Raw genomic sequence first — 18,987 nt, forward strand, 5'->3', positions numbered from 1 at the left:
TTATTTCAGCTCCAAGAAATTACGCAACCCAGAACTTTGTACGGGTATGTTGATAGATTGTGCTAATTCCCTTTGCGATTCATTGTTGATAGAAACTCACGTAATATAGTAAACACCATTTTGAGCCTGAGAACAACATGCACGAAATGGATTCCCTCGTTTTCATATATTTACTTATGGCCACACCTCTAATCTGGGTTTCACGGAACTTCCAGTCGGGATTCAGCAGAGGACAAAAGATTGTTTACGAGACTGGTGTGTTGACATACCTTGTGGCTTTATCCGGCTTTTCAATGAAACTCTTATGGCAAAGTAGGTATATATTGGTCTCTATACTCTCTCATCTTTGATACCGGATTCTCATTCTACAGAGCCCAAATTAGACTCGACAGGTGACAATCTGCGAACTATGTTTGTCGATATGCAAGACTTTTATTCCAGCCTTGGATTGATGCCCAGGTACTTTTTCACACTCTTAGTGGCCTTCTATTCTCTTGCTCTTCTTATAAACACCGGACGTGGTTTATGGAGAGGTGTGTTATCGTTTCTCTTTCTTTCTCTTCTGTCTTCTGTTTGTTCACTTAAGCTATATAGTATTTGTACAAAAGGTCATGAAGAGGAATGTTACCGAGCAAAATCTTGAGGAATGTAAGTAGCGATTATGCGTCGAATGATGCTATCAAAATCTCGATAACGCAGCTATTCATGTCTTCCGATTTCCAGCAGGACCCCGTTTCGAAGGTGCGAAGTGACTCGCTGATCTCGAATGGTGTATTGTGTTAGAGTGAGAGAAGAAAGTCCTCGGGCCATTCTGCACATCTGTCTGAGCTTTAAGTATTTAGAGGATTGATACTACGGTTTACACTCTGTTCTACGATAAATCAATATTCGAATTGAGCTTCACGTTATATACAAAGTATAAGTGCCATCGGGAAGTCACGCGAACAGGGAGGAGCGTTGCCACAAGTGGAGCATCTTACAGTCACCCATATTTACCAGAGGCGCCTACCGATCGTGATGGTGAGAGAACAGAAAATAATTCAGTACATTGATACCGGATGCGACTCTTTGGATCCATGACTGGCCTCGACCAGCTTTATTGAGTATCTGATCGAGCAAATCGACTCTATACAGGATAACTGCTCCACACCATTACCGTCCTCATATACCCTGTATCGTGACCTAGAGACAGCCGCAATTGTGACAAGTACGGGTGCTGTCACGACAACAAAATATTTTTGGCCACCCGCAACTTGCCTTGGACAATTGGTGCAGCCGATCAGCAACTGGCTAACCTGCAATAATCTATGTGATACATAGGTAGCCAGAGATCGATTTATCAGGATCCAACAGGGAAAAGGATTAAAATTTGATAAAAGTTAGCGGAAGATCTCAGTTGATAGATTCAATGTCTCTACAGGAGATGCCCATCAGAAGAAAGGGAAATTTGATTGCTATTTTGATACTCCTTTCTGTCTACCACTACCTTGCCCGATAACTACTCTTTGAAGGACATCTTCTATGCAATCAAACTTCCAATCTTCCAAGGGGGGAATATGGACTTGCTGATGTTCTGCACTAACTGATCAGTGCATCTCTCGCCGAGCTCGCCTCAAACTCAACCTATAATGTCTCCGTGTCCCAGTTCCTGGCATGGAGTTCCAATATCCAAGGAAGCTGTGACGGGGTATCTAACGGCCAGCGCGTTTGTTTAAAAGCCCCCGGCGGTATATGGACTACGCTAGTAGTGACCATTATTGCGTCCTTGGGAACTGCTGCCTACTATATAACCGTAATAGCGGCCTACGCGATAGAGTCTAGTATAACTGAGAGCTGTAGTAAGTGTATGAGGTAGTTTTAGGTGACGACTGGCTATAATTGATATGCGGCTTGGGTAAATTTCACGTACCTCTAGTCTCTGAAAAAGCTGTCTAAATATAAATTGCTCTAACCTCTGGCTCAACTAGGATATTTGCGTGGCGCCAGTCTCCACACCAACTGTCTCCACTGTTGGATTTTGTGGGGTGGGTGTCACTTGTACCAGAAGTGGATTTGGAGAGCAAGTACATGTGTTCATTTTTTTTGCAAAGGAATCACGGGGGAGTAACAAGCCAGGATATATAATCCAACATAAATTCTTCCTGCTATCTACGGTTCATCGACAGGTAAATACATGAATAATTATGGCTCGGCTATAAATAACACACCTAGCAATAAATGGCTCTATGGACCGGATAATGGCTACCTTGTTCAGACTCTAATTTGGTGACGGTTGTAGCATTGAGTATCTTCTCTTATATACCCCTATGATATTTGAAACCACTTGTATCTATCACAAAAAGCAACGTTGGTATCCATGAAGACTAATTAATTAGTCTTCTCGTACTCCTAGCCTACGGGTACTGTGTCATGGAAACTCAGGCTTTGTAACAGCCGAGTATCGGCCGAACAGGCAGGAAACGCCCGTCCGGTCAAGGGTTGACCTTCAACAGGCCTTCCCCCCTGATTTTTACTATTACCCTCAATCAATTCGATCAATCCATCATCCTATTGGATATCTCTCTTACTAGCATATACAAATAATGCATAGTCTGTTAGTCGACTCTGGACTCAAAAGCACGCTATATAAAATAGATGACAGTAACGACAACTCATTACTTATATGTAGACATGATTGTGCGATCTTGATAATTACAACTAGAACTTAGTTATTTAATTTCACTTTGCTATTGGTCTTTCATGGGTCTAGGTTTAGTCTGGAAAATGCAATGTAGCGAGATTGTTAAATTTGTTAGTAACAACCTGTCGAAACATGGAGCGATAACTTACCGCTAGCAATTGATAGGTCACACAGGAGACCATACAGGCTAGGTAATTAGTTAGATAATTATAAGTTAGGTTAACTAACTTGTAATTTAGGATTAGTCATGAACCCAGACGCTGTAACAAATAGCTGAGTATAACTAACTCATAAATTCGACAAAGTGATATGCCAACTTTTCTTGCTTTTGTGTTATACAGGGTACCCATTTGGGTCTTGTATTGACGAACCCAGATGACAACCCGACCACGGGTCTGCTGACCATAACCCAACCCAACCCAACCCATGGGCTGGGGCTTTTGTGGGCGGGTTTGGGTGGTCGGCGGGGTTTGGCGAGGCCTAGCCGAGACCTTTTAGAAACATAGCCAAAGGTCACGTGGTTATTTCGAACCAGAGTGCTGCACTGGCATGTGCGTCTATCCTGTCTTTTAACAGGTAGGGACGTTTCCTGGTTTACTTTAGTAGTAAAGGGAACGTGTTGCGTCAGTCCAACGTCAGAGGCGTAAGGCCAACAAATGCAGTACTAATAAGAGTCGTAGCGACCCTTTACTTCACAGGATGAATAGTATGTAGTGCTCACTCTATGCTTGACGATCGCCGCAAAGCAGTATGAATGTTTTCGACCAACAACCAGGACATATTGCTCTATATACATTGGCAGGATCAAAAGATGGCGCAACAATGGCGATGATCCTTGAATTTCTACGGTATGTGCGGCCTACACTCGTTAAAGCGCTGTCCTAACCTAATCCACCGTATTAGAAAGCCATACTCTGTATACAAAGTCGACAGAGTTGAGGCCATAGAAGATTTGAGCGCCAGGAAAGCTACGTCTCTACCTGTAATCGTTGACACAACAGGTACTGGCGTTAAGACTTGTGTTGATGGATTCGTGGCTGCTGAATACCTGCTCAGTCATTACGATGAGCATCATGCCATGTCTACCGTTAACGCCTCAGAGTCTAAGGCTGTTAATGACTGGTTATCTTTCCTTACTAAAACCATGAATCACCCAGACACTCCGGAGGCTAGGCCATTTGTCCGAAATTTATTGACATTATACCTGCACCTTGAGCAACATCTTCAAAAAGTACAAACACAGTATCTTGTTGGTAAAAAATTGCAAGCTATAGCCCTCTTATTAATATGTGGACCATATCTAACTCAAAGTCGCATAGGACGCTGGCGGACTTAGTTTTTTTTCCCTTTGCTGCGAGTGCAGAGTTGGTTGGGATTGATATAGAGCGTTTTCCTGAGGTCACTACGTGGTATAACCATTTAATAAGCCAGAAACCCGTGCGAAGAGGTATGGCTGCAGTGCCTCTGGCTTAGGGAAATCTGTAGTATTAATATTTATTTGTAATACTGAGGTTATTTTATTAGTCGACACCTAAAATATCAAGTATACTATCTCGCTCAGGTGGGAGAGCGGGCCCCAGCTGAGCGGTATTCAGGAAAAGGTCACTGCTAGAAGTCCATTGCAACTAGAATGCTCTATGTAAGTTGCGAGCCCTTCGTACCCAGATCAAAAACCCCTACAGGCTAATAGTGGTAACCCGTCTGTTAAGCCGAATCACCAGCACCTAGATATGGATTAGGACGACACCTGAATTAGTACGAAGCGATTATTCGTGAATCAGAGAGGCAATGATGACAGCGATGGAAACACCTTCGATCGATACCTCCCCACGGACACCGCCAACACCTACGTCCGAATGGCGCCGCTGATCGCACCACCTAGGTAGCGTTTTTGGAACTAAAAAGGCCGAATATACAACCCGCTTCAATAACTAAGCATCGGCCGATGCGGCCTGCCACAAGCCCGAATGGCTAAACGAAGTAGGTGGTAACAGAAGACTGGTCACACTCAAATACGTCGTGCACTACGCTAATGGAAGATTTCGACCTAGAAAGTGTAAACGCGCAAGTCGCCAGGGAAATCATGATTACAGCACCGACGAATAAATAGAGGACGGGACGAGACATTGACGAAACTGCATTATAAATATAAGTAAGAGTAAACAGATTATCTAAAGTTAGTTAGGCTGAGTGGATAATAACTCTCCTCAGCCAAGGATATCATGCTGACCACTTATATCCATAGAGTCCGATAATGGCTCGAGCAGGATCGCGAGGAGGTTGAAGCCAAGTCATGGCGTACTGAAATCTTTTGTCTACGCTGTCAATAGGGAACGAAATTTTCGCAGTGAAAAGATCTTACTCCACATTTCTTTTGTTCGGCTTGATTGAGAGCGAATAGAGGGGCGGCGGGGAGGCTGATTGGATGAACCCGCGCCCCGGCGAGCGGGGTTTCGTCGGCTTTCGGGCTATCTCATACAGGCTTCGGAGGAGTCACGATGGAAGAATAAAGGATCTCCCCGCACTGTATGCACCCCAGGTTTGCTACATCGCACCCAGACCAGGTACAAAAGACCTGCTCAACAGGATGTCGAGATCTGCGACCAATCATATCCTCTATACCAAGGAAAACAGCAAGCTGCCAGAGCTCACGGTCGCCTGTAGTAGCTGTCGCAACCGCAAATTGCGCTGCTCCCGGGAAGCACCCGCATGCCAACACTGCCGCAAAACCGGTCAGCCAGACATCCATACTTCCTCTGTCTCCCAGGACAGAACCACTTCATACAATGTCGCTAATTCGACTCCGGCATAGGGGGTGACTGCGTGTACGATCCCAAACGGTCGAAGCCGGGGATTAAATCTGGAGCTATTGAAAATATACACCGACGGCTAGGTATGATAGTGAAGAGTGATTCCCGGTGAACTTGAAAATACGTCCACTCGGTATACTTGTTGGAATTGCAGACAGCGCTCACGTGTCCACCGGTAGATCGTCTAGAAGACTTTGTTCTTGATCGGCTGGGAGACGATGCGCCAGACGAGTCCAATCGACAAACACAGCTGGGTGGGAACGAGTCCACGGCATGTTCTATTTTGTCCGTGCTGGCACGGGAGCTTCAGAAATCCAGCGACAAGCCGGTAGCCAGGGCTGATGATCGCCAAGGTAAACGACAGCGGGTGGACGACCACGTCGGCCCTTCTCAGTCCGCGCTGCCAGACGTCGACCTCCGTTTAGTACTTGCTTTCCTCAAACAAAACACGATTGAAGATGTTTTGCAGACATACTTCAAGCATATCCACCCCTGGATCCCTCTGGTACACGAGACTAGTTTGCGTCGACGGCTTCTCGATCCAAGACACAGATCAAAACTTGACGTCCTGCTGCGAGCCATGATCCTAGTATCTACGAGATTCATACAGCGGCACGAGACCGTATCGGATATCTCCCTGGCTGGCCTGATCACGGAGCAGGCCAGAAGTCTGGTTGTCTCGACTTCGATGGATTGCCTAAGCGTTGAAAATCTTCAGGCACTCGTAATTTGCGTGTTTAATGATGTGAGCTTTTCTATCCCAATCCTGGGCACGTGTTACGAGTTATAAGAAATTTTGAATTATGTTAGTTAACTGGGTCTTTAGATTGGAAATGGATGGGGGGAAAGGGCATGGTCCCTAGTCGGATCGCTGACTCGGACTGTCGAGTATCTAAAATTGACAGTCGAAGACAAGGTGGATCCAGGCCGTACGACAATTTCAAGACCGTTTATATCTCTCTCCCCTCCGGAGAGCTGGGTCGAGGAAGAGGAGCGACGCCGTGTGTTCTGGAACGTATTCAACCTCGACCGGTTTTGCTCCGTGGCAATGGGCTGGAACACTAGCCTCACCTCGGACGATGTGCACCGTCGCCTTCCTTGCGATGGAGTCTACTGGCGCAGAGACAAGCCCAATGTTACAGCCTTTTTGGGCATCTGGGACAAGTCAGCAGGGCGGATGGGGAATCCGATTGCCTTCCCTCCGCCCCATCATGTTTCTCCGCAAGGTACAGTCACCGATAACGCCTCTGCACAGAGTGCGGACCAAGCCAGTGGTGCTGCTTTATCACCGGAAGATCCCCTGATGGCTACTGTTGGGGCTTTCGCCTACCGCATTGAGGCAACCGAGTCGCTGAGCCGCGTGATGACTTACTTCCTTCAGCAAAAGGTCGACATGGGCTGTCCAGAGGACATCACCAGCTGGCTCACACGGTTTAAGGAACTGGACCTGCGCCTTGTGCACTGGAAGATGCTCCTACCAAAGAAGTGGAAGGCCGCCAACCCTACCAACACCGCCAACACCGCCAACACCGCTGTCCTTCCTCAAGAGACAGCTAATCGGGACGGTTCGCTTAGTCGCGGCGGAGGAGCAATGGGACTTGAGGTCGATCCCAAAGACCAGACAGTAGTGATGGACCCAAATCTCACACTGGCACACATCACCCACAATGCTTCCATGATACTCTTACATCAACCTATCGCGTTTCCACCCCATAACTGGAGTTTCCGCTGCCGCCTGCCTAGCAGTTGCTCTGCGGAGACTTGCCAACAGGCGGCCGTTGAAATCGCCACTATCACTGAACAATATCTTAAAGTGTCTCCACCAACCTTCCCCGTCTATCCCCAGTTTTCATTCTGCGTCTATGTGGCAGCTCGACTCCTACTAGCCTACGGGACCTACTACAGTGGAGAGAGCGCCGCTCTGCACTTCAGATCGGTCGTCGATGACAGATTCCCGGTGCTAGTTCGCAGTCTAGATGAGATGTCGCGTCGATGGAACGGCAATGGTATGACGATGCCAGTGACCATGGCATTGGGCGAGGATCTGGCCGCAAAGTATGCAACAAAGCTGAGGGAGATGAACAATGTGTGCATGCAGGATTTGGGCTACAGAATAAATGTCTTGGATTATACGCAAGATATCGACCATTCCAGCAGGAGGACCGACCCCACTGTAGGGCATCCAATTCCTGTATCAATTCTAAATGGACCGACCCGACAGCCTATTCAACATATGGAGGCACAGGCAAAGCACAAACCCCGTTGTGGTGGAAGGACCGTGGAGAACCAGCGGAACGGGGACTTCGTCAATGCTGCACCGGCCATGACAATGTCCTGGCCTTCACCCACATTAGAGCTCCCAAGAAACCCTAACGACCAGTATCAGACAATGTACGGGCAAGCAACATATCCTCTAGGGACAGATCCAGCGCCCTGCGACCTGGGTGCTATTTCGCAAGTATTGCTGGGCAATCAATTCATGGATTTGGACCGGATCATCAGTTTCGACAACGGAATGTTCAGCGCTAATCCAGACCAATCTTGGTGAAGGGTATGTATATATCTCTATTGTGGGCTGGTACAATGGGCTATGTGTAATTATAATACCTAATTATGCACCCGTTCCTTGGCAATACTTCATAGTTCTATACTAAGCCCATGCGCATCAGCTCGTTCCCAAACTTCACCAGGTAGTAATCCCCATACACCAGTCCATGATTTGCATAACGCCTCCTCGCATTCTCATTGTTGTTAGCGGTTCCATGCTTAAGGATCGCATCAAACCGCTTTCCCTGCGCAACGTCTTCAACAGTCAGACCCTCTTCCAACTCCCCTCCTTCTCCACCAGGAACAAACAGAAACCGGGCAGTCTCCCTCGCCAGTGAATAGTCCAGCGTACCTCTCATCAAATCCACCGCCGCGTCAAAGAACCTTGCTGCAAGCGTCTTCTCTCCTTCCGAAATTAGGGCCTGCGACAGCACGAGCAACCCATTCGCCGCAATGGCTGCCGCGCTGGAATCCCGCACGACCTCCTCGCCCTCACCCTTCTTCTCCATCGGAGCGTCAAAGTCCCATGGTGGGGAAGTGTACCGCAACTTCTCATCTCCGGTACCCTGCGCAACAGGGTGCGTCTCCAGCCTATGCAGAAAATACTCTGCCGTCCCGCATGCCACCTCCAAAAACTCCCTCTCCCCGGTCCACAAGTAAGTCTGCGAATACCCCAGTATTGCCCACGCCTGGCCACGAGCCCAGGTGGACCCATCCGCGTACCCCTGCGCTGTCATGCGATTTTTGATGGCGCCAGTCTTCGGGTCGATACATGTCACATGGTTGGTAGAGTATAGCTGTCCATTATATCTTCCGAATGTGGTTTGTGGGAGCTGCGGCTCCGGACGTAGGTGGGTGCGTATCACGGTGCGGGCATGGGCGACGGCGATCTCCCCGAGATAGGGGGACGAATTATGGGCGGCGGCATAGAAGAGGAGGTCAAGATTGCACAAGGAATCGATGATCACGATGAGGTTGGTACTCATATCCGTGATCTGCGTGTCCTTCCTGATCAAAAGATCCCAGCTGCGGATAGCCTTCGCGGAGGCAACGTACCTCGTTGCCAGGCTATTGGCCGCCCGAACAATTGATGCCAGGCTGCGAGGGTTTCCAAGAAGCTCCCAATCTTTGCGCAGGGCAGGCATGACAATGAAGCCTATGTCATGTGTGTCCGTCCTGCCGGCCATGTCATGCAACGGCTCTGACCATTTTTCACACATGGCGCGGAGCTGGTGTCGTCTCTCCTCTGGCGATGAACGAAACAAGTAAACAGCTGACTGTGGATAGCGGACTGTCCGCTCAAGCAGCTCATAGAGGATCCCGGGAAAGAAGCCACAGGTCCAAAAGGCTGCCTCACGGAGATGGTACCGGCTTGCCTTCTCGCCGTGCTGGCGGTTTTGGGGCACGTATTCGGGAAATGCGCGAGGGAACTTCATCGCACGTTCCTCGGCCGTCGCCCCGGCGCTAGGAAGCGACTCGCATGCGACCCGCCAGACCTTCGCCATGATATTCTCGGCAAAGAGTTCTGCAAGTTGCTCCATTAAATTTGGGACTGCTCGCGAGAGATCCACGTCTAGCTGAGGTGCCTCGACGAGTTTATGAACAGAAATGTTCTCATTGCATAAGGCTGCGCGAGCTGAAGAAGATGATTTTGATAAGAAAGCTCCAGATGCCTCTGGGGTGGACATCGACCCATGGGGGGTTTTGATGGTTCCTGTAACAGACATCCTTGCGCGGCCGGTTTTCCGAAGAAAGGAACCTTGCAGTTACTCTTGCCAGGGGAATCTATATATAAATGTGGCTGGCGTGTCAGTCGTGTCGATGTAGTGCTAGCTCCGGGGCTTTATGGAATCCACAAATGCGACTCTCCGTCCTGCCGCTGTACATTGACCGACATTTAGAATGATTTAGGTAAGCCTAACGCTCCACACTGTACTTGTATCAATCTCCATCCCCGATGCCAATCATCCGACGAATGCCGCTAATGCAGCACGACTGTCTGCCTTCTGTGGCGTCATCATTGAGTCCTCACAGTCCTCAACCCAGTTTGCGGGGTAAAATTCTCCGCAAAATATGGTATTAGATCGCCCGAAGTCCGCGAATCTTCTCCCGAGGCACTAAGCAGCAAGAACCCCACCCGTGTCTTTCTCCACACCACTAGCCGAGCAATTTGATATCTCTGTCAGCCGTGAAGTTGTCACTATACTTTAATCTCGTATCGCTTTCCCCCGAACGCTGGCGTCTATATAGAGGGTGCAGCATCCAGATCGCGGTCTAGCTACGATCCAGTTTCCTCTGGCCATAGGTATTCTTTCATTGGAGTCTGGACCTAGCCTCGGAAACAATACGCCTTCAGTATAATATGGCCAGTGGAATCAGGGCAGCCCTGCCGCCTGCCGCAGAGGAGCCCCTTGACGCAGAAAAAGGCCCTGTCGTGAGCTCCACAACCCATCGGCCAGCGGCGCCCTCGTTGTGGAAGGCATGGAAATATATCTTCGATTGGTACCCATGTCATTACTCAGATGAGGAGCGCAGGCTTCTGCGCAAGCTAGACTGCTTCATCATGCCACTGTGCTGCCTGATGTGTGAGCGTTCCCCTTGTCACGATCACCACCCCGAAGAAGCCGGCCGCGAAAGAGAATGGATGTACTCAGCGAATAAATGGGGCAGATGGCACAGAAGATGAACTGGCCCGAACTTGAACATACGTCTTCGGACAGAAGACCTAGCAAAGAATTACGCAAAGCCCGACTGACACAAAAATTATATAGTTTTCATCAAGTGGCTTGATCAAGGCAACACCAACAACGCCTATGTTTCAGGCATGAAGGAGGAGCTCCATCTGAACGGGAACCAGTACTCTCTGTTTGGGACGTTCTACAATATCGGCTATCTCCTCTTTGAAATCCCATCGATGATGCTGATCTCTCGCCCGAGCCTGTCCCGCTACTACCCGCCGACCATGGAGCTCCTCTGGGGCATTGTGACCTTTTGCCAGGCACGAATGCGCAACGAGCACGATATCTTCGGCATCCGGTTTCTCCTGGGCGTGCTCGAGACTCCGGCCTCCTCGGGCTGCATCTACATTCTAACCTCATGGTACCGGGCCGACGAGGTTTTTAAAAGAGCGGGGGTGTGGTACGTGAGTAGCAATGCCGGCTCTATGTTCGGAGGATACCTGCAAGCCGCCGCGTACACCAATCTCAACGGTGTCTTGGGCATGGCTGGCTGGCGCTGGTTGTTCATCATAGTGAGTATTCAATGATTCCATTCACTGGTAACAAAATAGCGATGGGGACTTATATGCCGCCCAGGATGGCAGTATTAGCATTCCAATCGCGATTGCTGGATTTTTTCTTTTCCCCGGCATCCCGCAAAGCCCTCGGGTCTGGTGGCTCACTGAGCGGGACCAGCAGCTGGCGCGCGCCCGGATGGGCGATGACGGCGTCAAGGAGAGCACGCAGATAGGAAAGCGCATGCTCAAGCGCGTGTTTACGCACTGGCATTTCTACATTGCTATCGCTACTTACGCCTGGTAAGCCTATAATTGTACTATTAGGCGGGGCCAAACTGACTCTTGAGGCGATCTCTAGCTTCCAGTGTACAAGCTATGTTAGCGGACAAATGGCTCTGTGGCTGAAATATGAGGCTAAACAACACGGCACTTACACCATTCCGCAGATCAATACAATCCCAACTGGTGTCCAGGGAGTCGCTATAGTGACCGGCATCCTTTCGACCTCTCTTTGCATGGTCTACCCAATCTGGACCACCTTCACAGCCGCATCCGCAGTTCTTCTCTTCTGCAATGTCGTTCTTCTTGTGTGGGACATTCCAGTCGGGCTTCATTTCACGGCATACTATCTTTTGGGGATGACCTCGTGCATTACTCCAATCCTGTTTCCTTGGGTTAACATGATCATGAAGGACGACGCTGAAGCTCGAGCTTTCACGACGGGAGCGATGGTGAGTTTAGAGTTTTCTTTCCTTTCTTTTTCGGATTTTCTCGCCCCTTGATATCTCCAGTAGTTAGCACTATCTTGAATTTTCTCTCACTACTGATAGATGACTTTTGGTTGGATCTTCTTCTCCTTCTACCCAATCACGACCTTCCCCGTTCTCGAAGCGCCCAAGTGGCGCAAGGGCTTTACGGTTAACACAGTTTTGACTGTCACTTACTGGTGCCTGTTCATGTTGGGCCAGTATTTGTGGACGCGAGAGCTGAAGCGGCGTCAAAGCCAGGAGGTTTTCAATGGAGACAAGGTTGAGACAGAGAAGGAGACCGAACTCGGCGCTTCAAGCAACCATCTGGAAACCACAAGCAAGGAGGAGATCAAGGGTTGAGAGACTGCGAGCAGAGGAAGTCATTGTAGAAATGAAGTTAATGGATAGGGTGGAGAAAAGAGGACTAGAACGGTTAGTGAGCCTTCTAGTGAATATCTTTTATCCTCAATTGCCATCAATTACTGTACTACTGTAGCCGTCTCCAGAGTTTATTTTCAGTCGCGTAAATTGAGAGTGGAGCATGAATGTTGCAATCACCCGCAATCCACACATTAGCCCGAAGACCGGGAGTAGACTTGGCACCAAACGGATATAAGAGCTCTGAGATCCCACCTGCCTTGAACCTCTAACTTCCCCTGCGAATATCCAACTCTCAATCTAGCCCTGCACTTAGGGGACAACGCAGAGCTCCAACCATGCCCGCCCTCCCAGGCTTCACGGACAACCCATTCCAGACCCGCTCTGACCTCGTACGGGCTAGCATTGCCCTGCTCCAGCCTCTAGAGCAGCACATGTCCCCCCAAAAGGCCTTTGTCAAACTCTCCACAGAAACCGCAGCGGGGTTTGATGAGGTTGCCGCCCAACTCGAGGGCTTTGCGCGGCCTCTTTGGGCCATAGCAAGCCTCCTTGCCCCCGGAAGTAGCACAGATGGCCTTGGCCTTGACGTAGACTCATGGGTATGCGGTCTCCGAGCCGGCACAAACCCAGCATCCTCGGAGTACTGGGGTGACCTTGGCGACTTCGACCAGCGCATGGTGGAAATGGAGAGCATCGCGTATGCGCTGCTGACAGCCCCTGCAGCATTCCTGTCTGGGATGGACGCCCTGGCCCGGGAGAACCTAGAAAGGTGGCTGCGCCAGATCAATGGGCGGAAAATGCCCCAGAACAACTGGCGCTGGTTTCGCGTGCTGGTCAATCTAGCGCTGGGGTCCCAGGATGAGGATGTTGTGGCCCAGGATTTGAGCGTGCTTGACTCGTTCGATCTTGGTGAGGGATGGAGTAGCGATGGGATCTGGGGCGATGAGAGGAAACAGGTCGATTATTACTCGGGAAGCTTTGCAATCCAATTTGCCCGAATGCTCTATGTGAGGTTTATGGAAGATAGAGGCTTGGCTTCTGACAATCGGGAAAGGATTGAGAGGTTTAAGCTGGAGGCGCGGCAGTTTGCGTCAGCGTTCTGGAGATACTTTGATGTGAATGGTATGCTGGCCTATAAAGCACTCCCATCTCTCTGCCATCTACATCCATGCCACGCGGTTCTCTCTATCTGGATCTGAGAGGGAAGGTTGGACTGACTTTGCAACTTCTAGGAAGTGCTATCCCGTTTGGGCGGAGTCTGACCTACCGGTTCGCGTTCGCGGCATTCTGGTCCGCAGTCGCCATCGCTAGGGTACAGCTCGATGCCCCACTCGACAACATCGGCGTGGTCAAGGGTCTCCTCCTTCGCCATCTACGCTGGTGGAGAAAGCATCCTGGCATCTTCAACACTGACGGTACTATGAACATCGGCTATGCCTATCCAAACATGTTCCTTAGCGAGAATTACAACTCACCGCAGTCCGTATACTGGTGTTTGAAATCGTTCACTGTTCTTTGCCTACCAAAGAGCCACCCCTTCTGGACAGCGAAAGAATTACCGCACCCACTCGCTGTCCCGCTTTTGCCTGCCCCGCCGCTACCCGATGAGGTCAAACTCCTCTGGCCGCCGCGACATATTCTATGCAGCGGACGCAGCCACCACTTTCTGCTCTCGTCGGGTCAAGGGACTACAAAGGCCCACCGCGCTAGAGAGGCAAAGTATGGTAAGATGGCGTACTCGTCCTTCTTTGGATTCAGCATCCCTAGTGGCGCACTGTTGGGGCAGATGGCCCCGGACAGCACGCTGACAGTCAGCTTCGATGACGGCGAGGCATGGATTGTTCGCGCAAATCCTTTCAATGTACGGGATCGACAGATCCCGATTCTCACTTCCCACGCGACTGCTGGGATCGACGCGGTGATGAGAACCGTACCGGCTCTTGCTAGTACCTGGAGACCCAAAAAGGCCATCGAATTCGAAGTCCAAACTCTTCTAATTCCCGCATTGGAGCTATGGTCAGGGTGGCACTTCCGTATACATAGGGTGAAGTGGTCACCGGCGGCCATCGCACCCGGGCCAATAAAATTAGTTGACGCTGGTTTTGCTGGTTTTGGTGCTACAAGAACAGGCATGTTGTGCACCGAAAGCGAATTAGAGCGACTGTTGTATCAGGATGCTGCTGGGTTGGAGGCATGGGGAAAAGACGAGCAGAGCTGTTTGGTCTTCTCGGATGGTAGCGCTAGTGGTGTTGTCGATCTACAAAGGGACTTGATGTCTGCGCTGTGTTCAGGATGTGGCAGGCTCGCGACCGAAAGCCCGGCATTGGTGGTGCGAGCGGATCCAAATACTAATTTAGTCTCGCAAAGGACCTTGATACCTACGGTTCAACACACGCTGGTCGCGGAGATTGGAACCAAAACTGCGGCAGAGATGTGGCTAGCGACGGGAATATTCGCAGTTTCGAAGACTTCAGGTATTGGCATGGGGGAGGTTCAGAAGTTGTGGTTGAAAAGACCAAAAATACAGGTGACAGCAAAGCCAGGGGAGGAAGAGGAGATCCGGATAATGCTACCGTGAGATTGGGTGCTTCTTTTTCAAAAGCATTAGGATGATTCCTGCTTAGCCCTTAAGCAATGAAAGGCGGCCAGCGAATAGTATCTTTCTATATCAAAGGGTTTATGATACTGTGCCTTCAATATTCTCTTTCAGTGGCGCATTGGAAGGCAATCAATGGATGGATACCCACTCAACAGAGTTGCAAACACCTTTTCTTGTCCTTCCATCTACGAACCCAAGCATTGCATTGAGCAATATGCAACGACCTCGAAGGCTGGTCTCCTTTGACTAAACGGCTGTCTGTAAACCAACTAATTGCCACCACTGGTTGTGCTCGAATAAACTAACAACCTCTTCACACCAATTTGGTAGATGAGTGAATTTCCTGTACATTAGAGCTTGCACCTAGATTGTCGTATCCAGGCCAAGGCTTTCCAAAAGCCGCTCTTGGCTCAAGTTTCGCGCACGTGCATTAGCTTTTCCACCCTGTGGTCTACGCAACCCCGCGCGCCAAGGTCTACCAAGAAGCAACCAACCACTTTGAGCCAGGAGTTGCGCATTTGGAGCAGTAATTTCGGCACGCAATACCTCTGACCCCGACATTTTTCCCGACGTTCTTCCCCCTCCCGAGAGCGGGGTAATCAAATGCGACGTCGTCAATGTCAGGGACCGGAGCAAGAGCTACGGGTCGCGGGCCAAGCGACCCGGAGAGATATCTCATCTTGCATCGGTAAAACATTCGATTGGCCTTGCCCACCAATTGCAGAGGGTGGCTCTTGGTCTCTCACGTACATCTAGTGGGGCTTCAGGGTCATTACCGCGGTCGCTTTAACCCGATGACAGGCACGATGGTGCCATTTCCACCGCACGCCGTGTCCAACTTCCCAACTTCGGGGGCCGTCGCGTCCTCATAGCTCCGGCGAACTGCGGCAGCGTGTATTTAAGAAAATGAGTGCTTCCCTTCCATTTTGTGTCTCAAGGGATAGATTGGTCTTCTCATCCGCCTGCGCAGTTGCAAAAACCGCATCATGGCGAGACTTGGCGCCCGACTCCTGGCTCTCGCCGCAATTTTGTGTTCGTCCGCCTCTGCTGCTTCTAAAAACTACACCTCCTCGTCTGCGACAGTCCATTGGCTCGGAGACACCCCGTCGTACCACTCCGGTGTGACCTTTGGCTTGCCATGGCCGCAGGGGAAATATTGGCCCGGGAAGACCACATTTAGTGCTGTGAGCGACACCGGGAACATTCAGGATTTACAGTCGTGGACGACTGGTCAGTGGGCCGATGGCTCGCTCAAATGGACTGGCCACGCCATCGCGGGATCGGACCACATCGATGACCAGTACACCATCACAGCGTCGTCTCTAGGGTACACCAGCCACTCTCCTTCATCGGTACGGCGTGGAAAGAGCACCAACACTATTGCAGTGACGGAAAGTTTGGATGCAACAACTGTCAACACCGGCCAACTTACCGTTTCGTTTCCCAAGGAAGGCAATATCGTTGTCAGTGCCATCAAGACCGCGAAGGGAAAGACAATTGCAGAGAACGGAAGACTTGTCCTTCAATCACAGAATTGGGCTCCGGACAGCTCTGATAGCCGGGGGAATGCGTCAATCCAATACTCTAACTTTGGCAGCAGCATCGATGAGGTCACTGTGAACCAAAGCTCGGTCCGGGCCCTCGTCACCGTCCGCGGCAAACACAAACTCACCGACGGTGCTGCCCACAACCCGTGGCTACAATTTGTTCTCCGATTCTATCTCTATGCCAACTCGAGCTCAGTCAAGGTGTTGCACAGCATCGTTTTTGATGGAGACGCCGACAAGGATTTCATCACTGGGCTCGGTATTCGATTCGATGTTCCCTTCAAAGGTGAAGAGCAGTATAACAGGCACGTCAGGATTGCCGGTGTAGACGGCGGCATCTTCACCGAAGCCGTCCAGGGAATCACCGGGCTGCGGAGAGATCCCGGCGAAGAGGTTAGGACCGCTCAGTACGAAGGTCGCGAGCTGCCAGACGCAGACACTTGGGACACCCGGGTTACCACCCGGCTCAAGTGGATTCCCACCTGGGGAGATTACAGCCTAACTCAACTTACGGCTGATGGATTTACCTTGAAAAAACGGACCAAGCCGGGTCAGTCGTGGGTTAAGGTTCCCAGCGGAGCACGTGCTGAAGGTCTCGCCTATCTTGGCGGTGCTACGCAGGGAGGTTTCGCTATCGGATTGCGCGACTTCTGGAAACGCTACCCGTCCGGTCTTGATATTTCCAACGCTGCATCTGCTACGGGGGATATTACCCTATGGCTTTACAGCCCTGCCGCAGAGCCGCTGGATCTCCGGCCCTTCCATGATGGCTTGGGTGAGGACGGATATGAGGATCAATTGGATGCTCTCGAGATCACCTACGAGGACTATGAACCCGGCTTCAATACCCCCTACGGAATCGCCAGAACCAGCGAAATTTACCTGTTCGCATTTGACGAGACTCCGACCAGTGCATTACTCGCCGACCTCACGACTTATATCAACAGCCCTCCCGTTCTAGTACCCGAGCCGGAATATATCCAGGAAACCCAAGGTCTGGGTGGGTACTGGACCGTCGCCAATATTGACAGCGACGCCTCAAAATTACTTGAAGAACGGTTGAAGTTCATTCTTGACTTCTACCGCACCCAGATCGAGCAGAGACGCTGGTACGGTTTTTTAGACTACGGCGACTTCATGCACACGTACGATACTGACCGACACACCTGGCGGTACGATGTCGGAGGCTACGCCTGGGACAACTCTGAGCTTTCCCCAGACCTCTTCTTCTGGATGTACTTCCTTCGTACAGGCCGTGAAGATGCATACCGTTTCGCAGAGGCCCTGACACGGCACACGGGCGAAGCCGATGTGTACCACATCGGCGACTGGAAAGGTCTGGGCACGCGCCATGGTGTCCAGCACTGGGGCGATAGTGCTAAGCAGGCGCGCATCTCCCAGCCGCAATACAGGAAGTATTTATTTTACCTCTCTGGCGGAGACGAGCGAATTGGGGAGTTGCTGGAGGAGTTACTGGACACGGATAAGACATACGGGATTCTCGATCCAGACAGGAAGGTCCGCACCGACGGCTGGTCACCGAGCCCTAATTCGACAGTGGCATTCAGCCTCGGGACCGACTGGTCGAGTCTCGCTGCAGGGTGGTTAATTGAGTGGGAGCGACGCGGCCCGAGATGGCAAGAAGCCAAAAAGAAACTGACGAACACAATCTCAGGAATTGCAAACCTGACGAACGGCTTCGTGACCGGGTCAGGGCTGTACGACCCGGAGACTTGGACGCTGGGTCCTCCCCCGGCGGACCCCAAAAACCTTGGCAACGTATCCGTATCGCATCTCTCCGCTGTGTTCGGACTTCCGGAGGTGGTTTCAGAAGCTATCGCGTATTTGGGTGACAATCTACCGGATGGGTTCAAGGATGCCTGGCTGGACTACTGCTACTACTACCATGCTTCGGCAGCTGAGCAGAAAGCCCGGTATGGAGTCAGTTTCGGGTCGCAAAGCCTTTACCAGGCCCATTCCCGGCTGGCAGCGTATGCGGCGTACGAGACACGGAATACAAGTCTCGCGCTACGGGCTTGGAAGGACTTTTACACGGGTGATGGAATTGCTGCCAATGCATCGTGGAGTGTCACGCACGTTAATGGAAGCGCTTCTTTAGTGGCCGTCGATGAGGTGGAATGGTTGGCGACAAATGATATCGCGCAGTATGGGCTTGCGGTCATTCAAAACCTGGCGTATATCCCGAGTGCGCTTGATGAATATGGATCGTGAATGATTAGGATGAAGAGATGGCAATGGTTGTCAGCTCAGTGACGAGTGATTTGGACTTGGGGAGGGCGGCCGGCGGCTAAACAGCCAACCGGCTTCTCTTTTAGCTTCGCCATTTCGGCCATTTCCAAGATGGTACAAACTTATCTGCCTCACATACCTAGCGCTAACCCTGTAAAAGTTATCTTTTGACCAGATATTTTCGCTCTACTA

General features: G+C 50.7%; 5 protein-coding genes across 5 annotated transcripts; 4 read left to right on the top strand and 1 right to left on the bottom strand.

Moving 5' to 3' along the window:
* Positions 1–5,267: 5,267 nt before the first annotated feature.
* N7482_006351 (Zn(II)2Cys6 transcription factor) lies at positions 5,268–8,038 on the top strand (the record flags this gene model as incomplete). The annotated part of the gene is made up of 4 exons (XM_056688476.1): positions 5,268–5,412; positions 5,493–5,573; positions 5,670–6,235; positions 6,317–8,038. The coding sequence occupies 4 exons, from the start codon at positions 5,268–5,270 to the stop codon at positions 8,036–8,038; spliced, it is 2,514 nt and encodes an 837-aa protein (XP_056544031.1).
* A 97-nt stretch (positions 8,039–8,135) lies between these two features.
* N7482_006352 (glycoside hydrolase family 88 protein) lies at positions 8,136–9,578 on the bottom strand (the record flags this gene model as incomplete). Its single annotated transcript, XM_056688477.1, has 1 exon — positions 8,136–9,578. One exon carries the CDS (start codon positions 9,576–9,578, stop codon positions 8,136–8,138), a length of 1,443 nt encoding a protein of 480 aa, XP_056544032.1.
* An 821-nt stretch (positions 9,579–10,399) lies between these two features.
* N7482_006353 (uncharacterized protein) lies at positions 10,400–12,381 on the top strand (the record flags this gene model as incomplete). Its single annotated transcript, XM_056688478.1, has 5 exons — positions 10,400–10,622; positions 10,809–11,287; positions 11,352–11,572; positions 11,631–12,003; positions 12,103–12,381. 5 exons carry the CDS (start codon positions 10,400–10,402, stop codon positions 12,379–12,381), a joined length of 1,575 nt encoding a protein of 524 aa, XP_056544033.1.
* Positions 12,382–12,737: 356 nt separating this feature from the next.
* Positions 12,738–14,977, top strand: N7482_006354 (glycoside hydrolase family 154 protein; the record flags this gene model as incomplete). The annotated part of the gene is made up of 2 exons (XM_056688479.1): positions 12,738–13,521; positions 13,632–14,977. The coding sequence occupies 2 exons, from the start codon at positions 12,738–12,740 to the stop codon at positions 14,975–14,977; spliced, it is 2,130 nt and encodes a 709-aa protein (XP_056544034.1).
* A 1,007-nt stretch (positions 14,978–15,984) lies between these two features.
* On the top strand, positions 15,985–18,777 carry N7482_006355 (uncharacterized protein; the record flags this gene model as incomplete). Its single annotated transcript, XM_056688480.1, has 1 exon — positions 15,985–18,777. One exon carries the CDS (start codon positions 15,985–15,987, stop codon positions 18,775–18,777), a length of 2,793 nt encoding a protein of 930 aa, XP_056544035.1.
* Between the last annotated feature and the right edge of the window lie 210 nt (positions 18,778–18,987).

Source organism: Penicillium canariense, assembly GCF_028826845.1.
Source record: "Penicillium canariense strain IBT 26290 chromosome Unknown utg000003l_segment0_segment0, whole genome shotgun sequence".
Lineage (NCBI taxonomy): Eukaryota > Fungi > Ascomycota > Eurotiomycetes > Eurotiales > Aspergillaceae > Penicillium > Penicillium canariense.